The 18,849-nt window shown below is 37.1% G+C and overlaps 4 protein-coding genes across 4 annotated transcripts; all 4 read left to right on the forward strand.

The window, feature by feature from the left end:
• The first annotated feature begins 345 nt into the window (after positions 1–345).
• LOC134844801 (uncharacterized) lies at positions 346–1,889 on the forward strand. Its single transcript, XM_063861615.1, has 3 exons — positions 346–1,206; positions 1,522–1,743; positions 1,863–1,889. Exons 1-3 carry the CDS (start codon positions 346–348, stop codon positions 1,887–1,889), a joined length of 1,110 nt encoding a protein of 369 aa, XP_063717685.1.
• A 1,287-nt stretch (positions 1,890–3,176) lies between these two features.
• On the forward strand, positions 3,177–4,467 carry LOC134843904 (erlin-1-like). The gene has a single exon (XM_063860244.1). The coding sequence runs from the start codon at positions 3,184–3,186 to the stop codon at positions 4,141–4,143; it is 960 nt and encodes a 319-aa protein (XP_063716314.1). The 5' UTR covers positions 3,177–3,183; the 3' UTR covers positions 4,144–4,467.
• A 74-nt stretch (positions 4,468–4,541) lies between these two features.
• On the forward strand, positions 4,542–6,202 carry LOC134843995 (tetratricopeptide repeat protein 8-like). Its single transcript, XM_063860426.1, has one exon. It carries the CDS (start codon positions 4,550–4,552, stop codon positions 6,050–6,052), a length of 1,503 nt encoding a protein of 500 aa, XP_063716496.1. The 5' UTR covers positions 4,542–4,549; the 3' UTR covers positions 6,053–6,202.
• Positions 6,203–6,241: 39 nt separating this feature from the next.
• Positions 6,242–8,987, forward strand: LOC134843872 (small ribosomal subunit protein RACK1-like). The gene is made up of 6 exons (XM_063860188.1): positions 6,242–6,461; positions 6,814–6,991; positions 7,386–7,533; positions 7,842–8,004; positions 8,216–8,400; positions 8,648–8,987. Exons 1-6 carry the CDS (start codon positions 6,341–6,343, stop codon positions 8,813–8,815), a joined length of 963 nt encoding a protein of 320 aa, XP_063716258.1. The 5' UTR covers positions 6,242–6,340; the 3' UTR covers positions 8,816–8,987.
• Positions 8,988–18,849: the final 9,862 nt, after the last annotated feature.

The raw sequence follows: 18,849 nt of genomic DNA on the forward strand, positions 1-18,849 counted from the left end.
CATCGATTGAAGTTTTTACGGAAATGTCAAAGCAATGACATAATACCAGATTTTTTGAGATTTCGGGTGCCAGAAAATGGGATTTTTTTGGACCAAGCGGTGCATAGCTTTCAATTAAAACTCCTAAGAACAGAGATAAATCAGGCAAGGTCAGAAGAGAAGAAGATAGACGATGATCTAGCTAAGGCAAGAGAGGTAGTGCGGAGAGGGATAGATGAACAATGGTGGCCCTCAATAGCATTTTATCTAAAGCTCCAGGCTAGAATTGCTATCCATGACATCAAGGATAGACATGAAAAGAAGTTAAAAAAGCTAGCAGAGCGGCAGGATAGACCGTTAATGAAAATGAATGACAAATCGGTCAGAGCACTAGATGGCATTGAGCTACCCAAGTGGGTTCATGAAGTGTTAGGTTTTGGCCCAAAGCACCCGGTGAGGGATCGTTTCAATGAACTTCACTTTCTTGCGGACATTGATAATTTTTTATCTGAGCTTAAATCGCAAAAGGTACCAGGTGAAAAATTATGTGAAATTGAAGCTGCTGCAAAATCATACGCTAAACGTGTGCGGCAAACACCGTCGGATAGAGGGATTGAGAAAGCCAGGAAGTATTTGAAGGACAATGGTCTCTTGGCAGTCCCATTCGATAAAGGTGTTGGCTTCTGTGTAATGAAGAAAACGACATATGAGGCTAAACTAACTGAGCTGCTGCAATCGGAACAATTTAGCGAAAAACCAGGTTTAACTGATAGTGTTGTTATGAAAATTGAGAAAGACATCAACAAAGAACTGTTGGCCATGAAAAAGAAAGATGAGATCGATGAGGCACTGTATAGTAGGCTTAGGTCCACGGGAGGGCAGCCAGCTCGATTATATGGATTGGCTAAAGTACATAAGAAAGGAACCCCTCTCCGTCCCGTACTATCACTGCCAGGGAGCTCATATGAACATCTAAATAAAACTTTGGCCAAATTTTTTGACAACATTGAGGGGGCAAACATTGAAACAAACACACAAATGGCTCGGGAGATCATAGAGAACATAGATCTAGACTATAATGAGAGTATTATCTCCCTGGATGTCAAAAGTTTGTACACTAATGTCCCACTAAAGGAGGCAATAGATATAGCACTGAGGAAACTGTACGAACAAACTAGTCCTCCTAAACTGGCACGCGGAACTATGAAGAAATTGTTGAACATGGCTGTAAGTAAGGTGCACTTCAAATGCAATGGTTTATGGTACGTACAAAAGGATGGGTTGGCAATGGGTGCATCCCTTGCTGTCATTCTTGCCAATTTATGGCTAAAGGAGTACGAATATGCATTAATGAAGGAAGTACCTGCGTTTACACAGCTAAATGAAAACCGGAATGGCCTATGCCCTGATTGCGAGCGGAGGGTAACATACAGAAGTAAGGGGATCGAATGCGAAGCTTGTTTAAATTGGTACCATTTAAAGTGTAGTAATGTATCCGACAAAGAATATGAGCAAATCTCAGAAATGGTTTGGTATTGTAAGAGATGTAAAGAGCAGCGAGATCAAGAAAAACCAACAGAAAAGGTCAAAGCGTTCCTAAGATATGTAGATGATATAGTGAGAACGGTAAAGGGGGAACCAGATATAGTGTTAAAAGCAGCTAATGAGCTCCACCCCAACTTACAATTCACTATCGAAAATCCGGATTCGAACGGAGACTTAGCCTTTCTAGATTTGAACATTAATGTGGACTCACGAAAAAAGGTAACATGTGGATGGTATCAAAAACCAACGGATACTGGGACTATCCTTAGCTTCAGAAGCTGCGCTCCATTGCAATATAAACGCAATGTAGTTGAAGGTACTGTTCATCTGATTTTTAGAAGTACATCAACATGGGAAAACTTTGACAAGGCAATGAAGATTAAAAAATAACAATGGGTGGATAATCAATACCCTGAAAAATGGTCAGATGGTGTCGTATTAAGAACGTTGAATAAGATCATCGACCGAAAAACTGACACACGAACAACGGTAACATCAGTCAAGGAAGATCCTTTAAAGGTCAGTGCACCCATTATAACATTACAATACCGGGGTAATGCATCGGAGTGGTTTGCTGCCAAACTGCATCAAAACGCCGGAGCCCAAGTGATATTTAATACGAGAAAGCTCAAGACTTGCCTACCGTCCCTTAAATCTCCCTTTGCGAAAGATTTGAAATCCAGAGTGGTCTACAAGCTCACATGTAGTGGATGTAATTCCACCTATGTTGGACAAACGGTCCGGCATTTGACCACGCGGATTGATGAGCATCACAAGGAAGATTCGCCAGTAGGGCAACATTTGAGAGAATGTGACAGGGATGGTAAGAGCGCTGAGCTTAAGTCTGAGATTATAGATCAATCAAGTAACATACAGAAACTCCTCACTCTGGAGGCCTTACATATTTGGAAAGAACGCCCCAGAATTAACACGCGCGAGGAGTTCAGGGGCAGGGAGCTGACATTAAAATTATAGTACATGTTTAAACATGACTAAAAATTGCAATTTTTGAAAAAATAAACGGACATGTCAGTTTGGATAAAACATCAAATCGAAAAATTATGACTCAACTAACAAAAAAGTATGGAAATTGTCAAAATCGATGAAATAATGATAACGTAATAACAGATGTAAGAATGTGATTGGTTAAAAATTTCTAACATGTTCTTTTTGAATTTCATACATGATCTTTGATCATTTTATTGTAAATAAAAATTTTTATATCCTGACGATGCACAAAATGTGCGAAAACGTTTGAATTAACAATTTTAAAAAATTTTTACTTGTCTAGAAAGTTCTATGATTCTTTCGACCTTCTGATTATACGTAAAGTGATGTGAAGCGCAGTTTCGCCTCTGTGTTGAGCTTCCTTTGTTCATAAAGGTATTTTGACTCAAAATCACAAAGTCATATTTACTGATAGAAAATTTTTCAATCAAATGTTTTTCTTGCTTATAATTTATTGACTTGCGATTATCATTTATAATGAAGAAAATTCTGCACTGGATTGCTTGTTTTTTTTTCAGAAGTATATCCATATGAAAGTGCATCAATGTCTAGTTAATACTGAACGTTGGAATGCAGTAACTAGTTTTTTAATAGATTTTAAAATCCCTCAGTTGATTTGAAAAATTGCTCAGTTTCATTTATTCTAGAGTCATGAATGCCGCTGTAGCGGTTGCGTGGATCATCGGCCTCATGGCTGTCATGATGGCCATATCGATTCATAAGGTGGAGGAAGGACATGTGGCTGTGTACTACCGTGGAGGAGCTCTTCTGCATTCTACTGCCGGCCCAGGATACCACGTGATGATTCCATTCATAACAACATATCGATCTGTTCAGACTACTTTGCAAACTGATGAAGTGAAAAATGTTCCATGTGGAACAGCGGGTGGTGTTATGATCTATTTTGACAGAATTGAGGTTGTTAACATTCTGAACCGCGCTGCCGTATATGACATTGTTCGAAACTTCTCCGCTGATTACGATAAAACTTTAATCTTCAACAAGGTGCACCACGAGGTCAACCAATTCTGCAGTGTCCATTCACTGAGGGAAGTTTACATAGAGCTTTTTGATCAAATTGATGAAAATCTAAAAACTGCATTACAGGCTGATATTTACCAAATGGCTCCTGGCCTTTTCATCCAAGCTGTCAGGGTGACAAAGCCTAAAATTCCAGAAACTATCAGAAAGAATTTTGAAGCAATGGAAGCTGAGAAGACAAAGCTTCTCATATCAGTTGAGAAGCAGAAAGTTGTAGAGAAGGAAGCAGAAACAGAGCGGAAAAAGGCCGTAATAGAAGCAGAAAAGAATGCACAAGTGAATGAAATCCAGTGGGACCAAAAGATAATGCAACAAGAAAGTGAGCGCAAAATAGCCGAAATTCAGGATAAAGCCTATTTGGCGAGTGAGTTGGCGAAAGCGGATGCTCTTTTATATAAAGCTAAGCAAGAATCCGAGGCGAACAACTTGAAACTGACTCCCCAGTACTTGGAATTGAAGAAGTACGAAGCTATAGGAGCTAACTCGAAGATTTACTATGGAGCGGACATACCTTCGATGTTTTTCGAAGCGAATACTCTGTCGCAGAAGGAAAGCACTAAATCAGCCTGATTAACCATTCAACCGTACCTTAGACTGCGAAGAAATGTGCTTAAATGACGTAAGTTGCTGTATGTGACATTTTCTATAGCTTTCAAATGATTATTTCTGTTCCAAATTTCAAATAAATCGACCCTGCGTTTGTTCGAGATTTTTTCTGTGATTGCTGTTGTTTATTGATACCAGTCAAAAGTGTTTCCTAAAATTTCAGTGTAAGCTGCTATAAATTCATTTAATCGAAGATTTAATATTGCTTTCAAATATTTTCTGTGTTTACCTTTATGTATGTTCCCTTCGATTCTTTCTCATACTTATCAATTTAAATCTAAATTTCAAGCTCCTATTTTGTTCAAAAGCAGCTAAAAAATCTTCATCGTTCGGCTTCTAGGTTAATAATTTTTTTCAGATCGAAAAGGAAATGTCAGATCGAATGTTTATGGCTTTAGCGAAGTACAGATTGAAGGAGTACGAGAAGTGTCGAGTGATATGCGATGAGATTCTCGAAAAGAACCCTCAAGATCTCTCCGCTTGGTCTCTGAAGGCACTCTTGCTATCACAAATGGTATATGTCGACGAATCAGAAGTAGATGAAAACGGAATAGCTGAAGTGTTATTAGACGAGCACTCGATGTCTAAAGTCTCTAGACCTGGAACTTCGTTTAATGCAACCAATGCAAGCACAAGTATAAGCAAAGCGATTCGACCCACAACCCAATCTGGACGACCAGTATCCGGATTTGTTCGGCCGGGATCTGAATCTGGACGTCCTGGAACAATGGAACAAGTTCTTAAAACAGCTAGGACTGCTAGATCGGCACGACCTATTTCGAACTCCTCGGGACGTTACGTGAGATTGGGAACCGCTTCCATGATTTCGTCTCCAGACGGGCCTTTCATAAATGTTGCCAGGCTGAATTTTAACAAATATGGAGCCGATCCGAGGCTGGCGAAGATTCTGTTTCAGTACATCTATTACCAGGAAAATGACGTTAAGAATGCGACAGAATTGGCAGCGGTAGCAACGCAAGCTACGAAGTTTAACGATTGGTGGTGGAAAGTTCAGTTGGGTAAATGCTACTTCAGAATGGGGCTCTATAGGGAATCAGAGAAACAATGGAAGTCAGCTGAAAAACTACAACCGATGATTGACATTTATCTCTATCTTAGCAAAGTGTACTGTAAATTAGACCAGCCCCTAACTGCTATTGAAGTGTTGAAAAAGGGGATTTCTCTGTTTCCCGAGGAGGTTTTCCTTCTGACAAACATCGCGAGAATCCACGAATTGTTGAATAATACAGAAGAAAGTCAGGAAGTGTATCGGAAGATCTTGACTATTGACAGTGTGCATGTTGAGTCCATAGCAAGCATAGCAACTCATCATTTCTACACTGATCAGCCGGAAATAGCTCTTAGATACTTCAGAAGGCTGTTACAATTAGGAGTTGGAAACTCAGAAATGTTCAACAATTTAGGGCTATGTTGTTTCTATGCACAGCAATGGGATATGACGCTCGGTTGTTTCGAGAAGGCAATCTCATTGGCCGACGAAGATACGGTGTTGTCGGATATCTGGTACAACATAGCACATGTGGCCATTTCAATTTACGACACTGATTTGGCTTGCGAGTGTCTCAAGTTGTGTCTATCAGCTAACTCTGATCACGCTGAAGCGTATAACAATTTAGGGGTTTTGGAGCTGAAAAGGGGTAACTACCCATTAGCGAAGGCCTTTTTACAAGCGGCTATGACCTTGAATGGTGACCTTTATGAAAGTCAGTACAACTACGCAGCTTTGAGCGACCAAGTTGGTCAATTGCAAAGCAGCTTCGACTGTGCGAAGAAAGCAGTTGCCAGTTTTCCTCAGCACAATGATTCGCAACATTTGCTCCAACAATTAAATAAGCATTTTGCAATGCTGTAAGGTTTATGTATGCAATTCTGCTTGTCAAATGATTTCAAATTGGTTCATTTTAGATTCAGATCAAAATTTATGTGTGTAAATATTGTATTTATGTTAATTGATGTGTAAAAATTGACAAGTGTGTAAATTTAACAGTTAAATAGGCTTTAACCATCTTTTTAAAATAAATAATTGATGAGAGTAGCTGTTTTCTAGATTCTTGTGACAAATTTATTCGATTCATTTTCAGAATTGTGGTAATTGACACCTATTCTAGCGATTGTAGTGAACTAGAACAGCAACAGTAGGATGACTAGTTACAATAACGAGCAGCTCACCCTCAAGGGCTACCTGAAAGGCCACACCAACTGGGTCACCCAGATCTTCACGAACGCCTCCTTCCCTGACACCCTCTTCTCCTCATCCAGGGGTAAGCGAAGTTCACTCATATTAAGTTCACATCTGCATTGTGAATTAAATTCCGCTAAGTGTAAACAGAATTTATTAATGAATCTGTTTTTTTCTCACCTACAGATAAATGAGTTAATCGAAATTTTTCAAAAAATAGGAATCGCTTTTCAAACAGTTGAAATAATATGTAATGATTAAAGCTTTCGTTGACAAGACCTTGAATAAAGGATCGAATTTTGCGAGCCGAATCACTCCTTGTGTCACTGTCGCAGTTGTCACTGTCACGTTAAGTTTAGTAGCAATAAAAAGAGGCATTAACCGGCTGTAGCACCGCAGCATCTATTTAGTGTGAAAGTGGTTTGAATGTTTAGACAAGTCGATGATCATCTGGCAGCTGAACAAAGAGGACCCGAGTGGGTGTTATGGCAAGCCCCAGAAGAGACTGACGGGCCACAACAACTTCATCTCGGACGTGGCCATCTCCTCCGACGGACAGTTCGCACTCACCTCCTCCTGGGACAAGATGTTGCGACTGTGGGACCTCAACATGTAAGCAGCTGTACAAATTTAAATGATACCATATAGACTACAGAAGGGGCGTGACAGTTGTTGCGAGTCCTCTGATTTGTGAGATTTTCGTTGACATCTTTCCGAGCTGTTCGGAATAGTTTGTAAAAGGAAATAAAATGGCATGCCCACTGCAAATCTTGTCTTAAACTTGATAAGCTAGTAATGATAGAACCCAAATGCGTTTGTTTATTCGTGGTAACAAAGGTTTTAATGTTCAGTATTTTTGCAGATGAATAGCCTTCCTTGCTTTCAATTCACTGGAGGCGTAGTATAACAATAAATTTATTACGGTTTTTGAATGTTTTTATTTGCTGGCCGTTACTCAATACTAAGTATGAGCCTATGAACTATTTGTATGATATCCGTGTTTCAGTGGCAAGACCACTAGGCGCTTCCAGGAGCATACTGGCAATGTGATGAGTGTGGCATTCTCTATGGACAATAGGCAGATTGTGAGTGGAAGTATGGACGGATCCATCAAGCTGTGGAACACTCTGGCGCAGTGCAAGTACACCATCCAGGTAACAAGCCTCAAAAACTCTCAGCTAATAAATAATCGTGCCGTTTGTATGGTTAATTCAGCCTCGGATACAGAATTTTTTGACAATGCTTTTGATAGATCAAAATTATAACATACTTTAATGAACAAATTCAGCAGAGTACGATAAAGTTTTAGAATCTACCTAATGTCGATTAGAGTCACATGTTCAATCAAACTATATCAAGTTTTGCCACCTTTATGATTTGCATTATATTCTGTTAGTTTTCGTCCGTTGCAATGTTCATGGTATCAAAAGATAGCTATCGATTTGTCGGCTGTGATTTGCAGGACGACAACCACACCGACTGGGTCTCCTGTGTGCGATTCTCCCCTAACACCGGCACCCCTCTGATCGTGTCAGCCGGATGGGACAAAGTGGTGAAGGTGTGGAGTCTGTCCAACTGCAAGCTGAAGACAAACCACTACGGACACCGACAGTACCTCAACACAGGTACCACCTGAATACGTTATTCGAAGTTTAGAAAATCAGTTGTCTTGTTGAAGTAACTTGTTATCGTAGGATAATGTTTGAGATACTTTAAAAAGAAGTTCAACAGTAGCCCTCGTATAAATAAGAGCTTTTTTACTGGTGACTTTTCGGGTTCTTTTTGCTTGTGCGATCACAAACTTTAATTTAAAATCCTTACTGTAATTTGTTTCAGTAACTGTCTCACCCGATGGATCACTCTGTGCTTCGGGAGGCAGAGACGGGCAGGGAATGTTGTGGGACCTGAATGAGGGTAGACATCTGTACACCTTCCCAAACACTGAGCCCATCCACTCCCTGGTATTCAGTCCCAACCGTTACTGGCTCTGTGCAGCATGTGGACCATCCATCAAGATCTGGGTAAGTGCATCATTACCTGTTTCAAGTCTTAAGCGACCTCTTAATTGAAAATTGAAAAACGTGCTCGAATTTTAGACGCAAAATAGTGACAGATCATACAAGAATTGGAACTCTCCGAGATTCAGATTCCCAGTCTCTTCACAACTAGAAAAAAACTATTATATGATGCTCAAATGAATGTGATATGATTGCAACTCTGATTGGTAGCAAAATGTTTTTTTTTAATAAAAGTATTTTTGTCTTCAAGGATTTGGAGAGCAAAATGCAGATTGAAGATCTGAAGCCAGAGTCTGTCGGTGGACGAGCTCCGGACGTCACCTGTCTAGCGTGGAGCAGCGATGGCTCCACCCTGTTTGCCGGATACACCGACAACAACATCAAAGTCTACCAGATCACGCAGCCCTACAACGGCTAGAAGCTCCGAAGGTGCCCGCCCGTACCCAACACTGCAATGCGAGAAAGGGTGCTTCATCCATCCCCAATTCGCGGCTCATTTGTTTAAATTGATGACCTGAAACTCGTTAATTTCTATTATTTGAGCCTCAACGCTCTGCATTTTGTTTTCAATTTAAATGCATCATTGGGAAGTTTTTTTCTAAGTATTATCTTATATCGAGTTCGAGTACTGAAAAGAAAGGAATTCAGTTCATCGCTAAATTAAGTACTCAGAAAGATCCTGATTTTGGAAGTCAAGAAAGAAGTCAAAGTTTAGATACAATTTTTCCGTACATTTGAAAAGATTTGCCTCAAAAATTTTGGCGTTTGAACAGTTATTTGATAGACAGGCGATCTCAATTTTGGCGTGAAAACTTTAAAAGTCAATAATTTGAATAGTTAGAGTTCAGAATTTAAAAAGGGCCGAGAAAAAGCGGTAAAATGTCCGAGCAACAATATCGTTTTGCAGTCAATGTCGATAGAAATGTATTGGAGGCTTTAGATCACTATAACTCTACCGAATTTTATCTAGTTGACAAGTATTCTTCGAAAATATTGGGGACGTTTGCGATAACGCTCATCGATAAAAATTCTCAAGTACAAGCAGCAGGGACATCGGAGCAAATGATCAGATATCAGAATCAGGCTCAAACGAGGGATTTAACGTCAAGACAGATAAGTGGAAGGAATACAGAAGGAAACGAATATATGCATTCAGTGCGTCCTATGAAGCGAAACTACCCTGAAAACAAAGATGAAAGCAATGGGAGGAAAATAAAGCAGCCAATTCAGAGAGTTCCATGTTGTCTCGACTCAAATCAGTTAAACCAAGGCTCTAATGTGGGTTTTAGGCAGCATCCGCTTATTCCAATGGGTGTACCAAACGTGCTCAACTTTTTACCCGCTGAAAGTGCGGCAAGAAGTTTTTACCAAACTAGAAATCCCCCTCTGCTTGAGGAGTTCCAAGCCAATTCTCAAGTAACGCAGCTCCCCACGCCCCCACGAAGACAAGGGGTGTTTTTGTCTGAACCTAACCGACACTTTGAAATGAACTATCCAATGACTGAAACCAAGACATATAGCTGCATGGATACATGTCCTGCGCCTCCATCTAACTGTTATCTAGGTGTGCTGAAAAATCAATCAAGAGTTCAAATGCAACCCGAAGTTCATTGGAAACCCACAGGTTCGGTGTGTCAATTTCCTGTCAACAGCGTTCAACGAGTTTCCGAAATGTATCAAATGAAGAGAAGCAGCAGTGATTCGCCTAAGATACTAAATCCAATTGTGTTTCCAGTTATAAACAAAAACAACATCGTTCCCAAGATAGGAGAAAGTGGCGCCTTTGGAGGCGAATATGCGGTGGTTGACTGTGCAGGTGAAAAACCAGAAGAAATACTTTCTCCGAGTGTAGCATGTGACCCGGGACCAAGCTCTGTGGCAGTTACTGAGCCAGAAACCATGAGTAAAATGATTAAATAACAATTGATTCATAAGTTTTCCGAGGAATCTTAAAAGCTAAGTGTTTGTGAGCAGATTTTTCATGATGATATCGTAGTTAGACAAAATTGTCGGAATAGCGCAACGCCACAATAGGTTGAAAATGATATCAATAAAATTGATTTGAAATATCTGGCTAATTGTTTTTGCGAAAAATCCAAAAATTTCTGGAAAAACTTAATTATTCTTCAATTTTTTTTTCAGGACTTTTTTTTCAAACGGGAAAATTCCTTTTTACACTTGCGAACCAAAGAGTTATAGTTCGAACTTTCTTTTTTTTTCTAACCTAAGTCGCAAATATTGTCACAACATAACAATAATAAAATCTCGATTTCAGAAATTTTCTAACTCAATATATCCCGCGATGTTTTGAAATGCATAATTTACACATAATGTGGCTTTATGATTTGCGATTTATTACATGCAAAATTGTATTTTTTTGTGTCTGGTGCTACTTTTGCTGCATCGAGTTGGCAATTTATTAGCATATGTATCTGCGTTATTGGTGGCTAGTTTTTGGGGATTTTAAGCATCCGTGGCTGAATGGTTAGTGCGTGAGACTCAAATTTGCTAGATCGCAGATTTTTGCTAATTGGAGTTTTTGCTAAGCCTCGAGTTTTGCAAGTTCGAGACTTACTTCTACTTTTTCTTATGTCACTTGAAAGAGCTGCTTTTTGGTCGCGTTCTCGCAAGTGTTTGCGAAGCACAGCTTCGCCTGTGAAAAAATTGTCGGTGTAATATTTGTTTGCTGATATTCTGTCGACTTAGTTGCCACATCATAGAACAGTTTTTGCTGTACGCAGTTTATATTGCAGGTTGATTTTTGTGTTTTGATTCAGTTTGCTCTTTGTAATTTTACTAGCCTTGACTTCCTATATATTCTTTTTTGTTTTTCGTTTCGCTTAAAAAGTGTATTCTGTCCAAATGATTTCGGTTAATATTTATCCCTTTAGTGGCCTAATTTTGGGTCATTTCAAGGGAAACGAATTGTCGTCGGCTCATTTGCCGCTCGATAAATGTTTTTGGATGTTCATTTAACGCTGTCGATTGTGTTTCTTTACGAGTTTTCCGCAATTAGATCGTCATTCCAGAAAATTTTGAAGTTTAACATGTTATTTTTTCGAAATTATTTCAATGTTTTTATTGTTATCTCTTTCTTACCTGTCTGCTAACTTGCAATGCTATTTTTAAGAGTCGATTAATGTAGTTCCGATTTTTATAAAAACCATGATGATGCACAAATTCTTAAAATGCACAGAAGAATGCCTTTAGGTACATGTTCATTTTGTAATTTCAATTCAAGTTTTTTTTGCTAGAAGAAAGACAAAATGAACTCTCCAATTATGAAAGTTGAAATGGCGCAAAAAAACTTGATCGACAAATTTGTCGGCTCAATTGTTGCATTTGATTTTATTGCCAAAAATCATTTAGAAAAAGATTTTTCGTATCATTAATGAAATATGGATCACTAGTTTAAACTTCAATTTACTTTTTTCTTGCTAATTTTTACTTCCATGCCATTCCTTTTTGGTTTTGATCGATACACAAAGTAAATTTCCATTTTTTGTTCTGACTTCCCCGTAGTATGGAAAGAGCTAAGTTGTAGGGTGCCATATTTTTCGCGATCTTTACCCCAAGGAAAGCTCGTATCCTAGTTTCGATTTTTTTTCTCGGCGGAAGATTTACTCGAAGTTATCTCAAAAAAGAACCATACAATTTTTCTTGAAATTCATAAATCTTTAAGTTGAAAAAATGTTTGCTTTGAAAATCGAAGTTTGAAAAAATTAAGTCAATTTTTCTGCTTCCTCTTTTTTGAAATAACACTTTTTCCGCTGGCTATAGGCTGTTATACTGGATTTTGGCTTCTGTTATCACATTAAACTAGTTTGCTAGTTAAGCATGTTTGAAAGCATGTTTCTATTGGAAAATATGAGTTGATACGCCTCAATGGGGTGGTAGTAAAATGGTTGCCTTTGAAGCGAAAGATTAGTGAGTTTGATTCGTATTGAGTGGAATTTGGGTACCTCAAAGTTCGCCATATTCAACTGATTTCCGCCGTGTTTCAAAATCCAAATGGATGTGTAGGTAAATTCGTTTCTTCGATAAGGTTTCTAATGTGTTAAGGCTGCTGTTTACTCCTCGATTTGAATTACCCCAGAAGTCAAAGAAAAATTTAAAGAAAATTCAGAAGTCGATTACGGTGACACATCCATGCTCTAGGCCGTATTTTGGGGATACAATATTTACGCTTGCGACTAGCAAGCGTTATGAAATCGGAATGTAGGTTTTTTGCAGGTTAACGACTAGTTATTGTGGAATCCACATACGAATGGCTAAAAGACTGTCGCTCCAAAAGCAGCTCAGTTTGTGGAATCCGAAACAAAATTTGCGGAATCCCGAATAGTTCGAGGAATCTATAAGAAAATCATAATATATATGTAATAATCCAAATTGCGGATTCCCTTCACAATTTGTGGAATCCGCTTAAGAAATTGCGAAATCTGCTTGCATTTGCGGAAACCACTTACTTAGTTTTGGAATCCGCCAAATATTGCGGAAACCACTTATAAATGTGAAATCTGCATAACTTGTTGTATTCGCTCTTTGAGGATTTCACAACACAATAAATGGGTCGACAAGTTTTACGCTAAAAGGTGTTTATGCATGGAATATTGCAACAATTTGGAGAGCGGGTTCCTTTTTTCTATTGAGAACATGTTTGAAGACTGCTTCTTGATTCCAGGAGCCTACATACGCTAAATGATGCGTTTATCCAGGGAATTTTTCCTCGTGACAAAAAAAAACGTTTTCGGGTTCATGTCTGCTTATTTTATATCGGCTTAATTGCCACAGCGCGGTTTTTGACCATACAAGCATTTTTTTCTATCACTGAAAATTCATTTAATGTATTCGAGTTATCTATTAGTAATTGCGCCACAGCAAGTTTGAAATGAGTTACAAGGAGCTGATTTTTTCATAAAATTTAAGAAATTTTTTTCTTTTTTATTAACAATTTTTGGAAGCTTTTTCAAGTTTTTTTTTGTGTTTGCATTCTTGTTTCGTTCGGAAGAAAGCAATAAATTGCGCCTTTCTTGAGTTTTTGATCTTGATAATTTCAGTTTTTAAGTGAGCTTTGAATCATAAGTTTGAGAAAAATAATCTTTTAGGAATCATAAGGGTTTGGCTAAATTTTATCTACTTTTGCAACGGTTTGAAAATAATGAAAAATGTCGCTGTTTTCTACACAAATATTTTTGGCTATAATTCGGGTACATTTTTTCAGTGCAAATGATGCAAAAGCTCAGCTTCTCGTCTGCGTTGAAATAATATTGAAAAGAGTTTCTCTATGTCTCTAATTTTTTAGGTTCTGCGAGTGTTATGAATGGCTGTAACAACTCAACAGGAAGTATATCAGGAAGTCATTTTGTGGAAACGAGGGAGAGCGAAAACGTGGTTTGTAACTGGGGCGTTTGCGCATGTACGAGATTTGACCACTTATTTCAGTCAACAAGCTGCGAGCAGCAATTATGATCATTGAACAAAATCAGGACAGAATCACAAAGGATTACTATATGAATTATTGCCTTGTTATAATCTAAGGACAGATCCTATATATTCCCTTTTTATGGATTGTTTGTTTTATAATGGAATGGCAATAATGTTCTGATTAAACTTCTGTTCTTTGCGCTCGCGAGATTAGCAAGTGTTATTAATTTGGGTAGACTTTGAATTTCCGACTTCCAAGGATTATTCAATAGGTTACTGACTTTTTAACCCGTAAAAACTTGTGAAACAAAAAACACTCCGAATAAATGCACGCAAATTTATGAATTCATATATTACTACATACACGAAGCAGCCAGGTTGTTGCATTCATTTTCAATGGTTTCCGGCTCAAAATTGTTGACGAAGTCATTGGTTCGGTTTATCTGGCGTCTGCTGAAGTTTGCTTAAATGCTTCTCCTCTTTTGGAGTTCTATTTGGCTCTTTATGCTAGATTTGATAACATAAATCAAAGCAGTCAAATTTAATTTCTTGACTAGCTGATTTCATAATTTTTTCTTCCATTTTGGAGTAATTGTTTAGTAAAAAAAATTGTCAAGTTATTTTTGCGTTTTATAAATGTGAATGAACGTATCGAAGACATTTATATAAGTCACGTCCATTTTTTCAGGAGACAGTCTTAAAATTCGTTCACGATCAAATTTCATATTTAGCGGTTTGAGTTGGATTCATTTTTGAGTGCAATTCAAATTGATTTACTTGAAGGATGCAACTGCGTGTGCTTATTTAAATAAACCGGAAAAAGTTCGAAAGTTGAAAACTTAAAACGCGTTTTCTCAAATTGAGTTAACCTTAAGCATAAAAATGATTGGGGCAAAACTTGCTTAGAATTTTAGCAGAATTAATAATATGCAAAGTTCGGGCACAATTTTACTCAAGAAAGGGTCGTTTTTTGGCTCTTTTTTAGTCAATCAAAAATTACGCCGAAATATTTGAGTCAATTGAAAAAAAATTCATCAAAGTGGGCTTGTTATATAGTTCAATAAAGTTTAAGAAACTTAAAATCTTCAAGAAATTGTGTAAAGCCTTCAAAATAAATTTGGGCAGTGTATGATGTAAAAATGAGGTTCTTAATACCAAACAAAAATACATCGTCATTTATGCAAACTTTGAGAAATTATGATTTTCTTATTATTTGTTGGGCTATCATAAGAGGCTTGCGTTTGTAATTTTTTCTTCAATTGACTCAGTACTTTAATTCTGCAAAATTCTAAGCAAGTTTTGTCCTCATCTTTTTTTGTCTTGTGTGAACCCAGTTTGAGAACGAAGCGTTTACAGGCTTCAATTTAGAGCTGTTTGTCCTAACTTGAATCAGCACTGTACGCTTTCTACTAATAAAATTCAAATGGCACGAAAAAAAACCGTGAATAACTTTTAGTTTCGAACGTACATTAAAATTTCTAGGTTTTGCAGCTGAATGAAAAATCTCTATTAATTCATTTTTTTTCGAAATTAGGTTAATGTTTTCAATTTTTTTCTGTAAAAGCTTCAATGGTATTGAATAGCTTTTTATCGGTTTTCTTGCGATCAATAATTTTTTTCTTACTGTCTGTTGGTGAAATTTTTGAAGGATTTTTTTCACGTCCATTAGTTTGTTCAAAAACCTGCGTTCCATTATTAGGGTTTGATTTGCAGACAAGTATTACGAATCTAAACTAAGTTTTTAAATTAAAGTTTTTTAATTGTTTCGGTTTATGCGTAATTAATTTCCATTAGAACGATTTTGACGGAAGTTTTTTGTTTAAAATGTAACGACGAACCGATTTCAGTCGTTAGAGGAAATTTCACAAAAATTTGCTGATAAACCTTGAACTTCAGCGAAAAGTAGAATAATTTCAGAGGAAAACTTGATAATTCATTGCCATTTCGGAACATCTACAGCATGGGCAAAAATCAGCTTGCAAAAAGATACCAAAACAACCATGGCTAGTCATATGTCTCTTTAATTTGCGTTGTCGATGAGTTTCTTAAATTTCTAGCCAACCAAATTGAATTTAACGTATGGTGTTGGACTCAGTCAGATTTTTGACTTCAAAGCATAGTCGGTATTTTTAGGCCTTTTTTGAAAGTTTTTTTAGCAACAAATTTACCGCTACAGATATATTTGTGTCCTAAGCGAAATTATTGCTTCTATTCGAAGTTATCTTTTTGTTTTGGTTGTATCTTTACCATCTCGGTTTGTTAAAAAAATTTTTGTATGTTTTCCTGTTCCTTCTTTTCGGCTTGATAGGTTTCATCCTTTTTTATATGGGCTTTGTGGCCTCATATAGCATTATATCGTTCGACGAGCGAAAAAGTTTTTTTTGTGTATGTGTTCTGAGGGTCAAGGGGACTTAGAGTTTTTTTATTAATTTAAATATTTTTCGATTTTTTTTCGTCTTATTGGTCTCATATTGCGTCATTCGAGGAGCTGTGTGTGTTCTCAGGGTGAAGGGGATTTTTTTTATTAGTCCTAATTTTTTTGGCTTAATGGGTGTCGGGCCAATTTGATATTGGCTTAAGGGCCTCATACTATTTCATTTGACGCTCGAGTAAAGGTTGTGTGTGTTGAGGAGAGGCTTAATTAATTTTTTTTGGCCTAAAAGGTTTGCTTATGTATTTTCGGCTTTGTTAGCGCTTGATAATTTTTCTTTCGATTCTGATTTTACATTATTTTGTCTTGGCACGTTTTTGTTTCAAATCTAGCCTCCTTCATTTCGATAGATCTGATTTTTTGTTAGATTCGAGTTTTTCTAAATTTTTTTGTCGACTTAGCGGTTTTCTTGTTTTGCGTCGCAATTGGCGCAAAGCTCAGCTTCGGCTCTGTGTCATTTTTTTTATCCGGCTTAATCGAAACGTTCTTTTATGTTAACTGTAATTTTTTAACTCGCTTTGTTAAAACTTCATTTTTTTGTCTTTTGTTTCTGCTTATGGTTTTGGGTTTATTTCATATTGACTTAGTGACTTTTCATTGCGTCGCTTGATGGCCGCAAAAAGTTTTTGCGTGCCTGTGTATATATTCTTATGGGAAGGTGTGAAATGGAAAAAAAAAGAGTTCAGAACTTTTTTCGGCATGAAGGGTTTTTAATAAGGTTTTTTCGCTTCTTTATCGATTGGTAATTATGAGACGGCATAGACTTGTAGTTCGAGTCCGGCCGAGACCCTTTTTTTAAACTAGTTTTTATGTTTTTGGACTATCATCCGTCTGTTTTTTAGCAGCTTAGTTTCGGTAGCCTCATTTTTTTTTACTAAGTCACTGAACAACCATGTTTGAGTCGACAGCGCTGGGAAGTTCGGTTCCAGTCCAGACCTTTTTTTGCAAACTATAAGTTTTCACCTGATAAGATAATTGTCTGTCTGCTTATTTTTGTCGGCTCAATTCAGCAGAAAGTGTTTTTTTTTTTGAAAATTCAGCTTCTTTCTAACATTCTGGGAGCTCCTTGAAAAGTTTCCATTGGTGCGGGTAATTTTTTCTGAGATATTTTTGGCTTTTGTTGCTGTTTTATTTATATTTATAGTTAATAACGTTTTTTTTTAGTTTTTTTTCATCTTTGTAACGTATGTGGTGCGAAGCTCAGCTTCGCCTCTGTGTATAGTTTTTATTTCGACCTTTTTCGAAGATAGGGAATCAACTTTAGATTCGGGTCGGTTTTTTTCCGTCCAATTAGGACCACATTAAGGAAATCTCGTTGGGAGTCGTGTGTGGTGTCATACTAAAGCCCCATTGAGAGTGATTCGGCTTCTAAAATATTTCAGAAAATTTTTCTGCGTCGAGAAAAACGGGTCTGAATTTTTTCGGTTTTCAGACTAATTTTGACAAAACTCCTTGAGTTTAGAAACTCGTTGGCTGATAGTCCAATTCAAATTGGCCACAACTTTAAAGTTATTTTAGCTAATATTTTTACAATTCCTTTTTGCCATGTTTCAACTAATTCACTCAACCTTTCTGGTAAAAATATTGGCTGGTAGTTTTGAAAAAAATGAAACAGGTTTTTTCTTTATTTTTTTTCAAATTATCTTCTTGGTAATCGTGATTGGAACAATCAGTGGTACTTGCATTGCTGTGAGATTTCCGACAAAGTAACGTCAAAAGAGTTTTGAGCGTAGTGAATACTCTTATATAGGTTTTTTCAATAATTTTTTGTTCGTTTTTTTTTAAAATAAAATGTAAAATGCTTTGATGATTACGGAAGTGCTTTCATATATAATAACACATTGTGAATGCAGATAGGTATATATGCACTTTTTGAGTTCAATTCAAACTCGTTTTTTAACAGTTAGGTGAATTGTGCCCTCTAATTACGAAAGCTTAAATGTCGCAAAAAAATGTGAACGTTTTCTAGTTTCGGAAATGAATTTTAATTTTAAGATTTCCCAGCGGAATAAAAACTTTGCCTTTTGATCCAGTGTTCTCAAATTGGGTTAGTTTTATCAACAAATTGTCAATCGTAAATTGTTCTTAAATTCAATGAGCCTTAAGGCCTGATATATATTTTTTTGAAATATGGAAGTTGAAGTTTTTCTAAAAGTTGAAGTGTGAAAGTTGAAGTTTTTTTTTAAAATTTGCTTGCGTTGATGACTCTTTTCCAACTGTCTGTTGGCTATGTTTTTCAAGTCATATCTGGGGATCATCTTGAGCTCTGTCATTAAATCGGAATATCTGGAGTACTAATATGTTGACTGATTGACCCGAGGTGACATCACTCGGCAGGTCGAAATACCTTAAGATGATCTCGCATTTTGGTGCTACATCAACTGATAGCTTTTTCGAAACTGGATTGTAGTTCCAAATTGATGAAATTTTTTTTATGATCACTTTGGAAAATGTTTTTTTTTTCCCTGAAACAGAAGGACAGAATAAGCTCTCAACCAATCAGCGTCCTTTCAACAATCCAAAACTGACTGATTTTCAACATTATTTTGTGCAAGAATAAGCAGTAGAAATGAGTTCTCGTTGTTAGGTTTATTAGG

This window comes from Symsagittifera roscoffensis, chromosome 4 (assembly GCF_963678635.1).
Source record: "Symsagittifera roscoffensis chromosome 4, txSymRosc1.1, whole genome shotgun sequence".
NCBI lineage: Eukaryota > Metazoa > Xenacoelomorpha > Acoela > Convolutidae > Symsagittifera > Symsagittifera roscoffensis.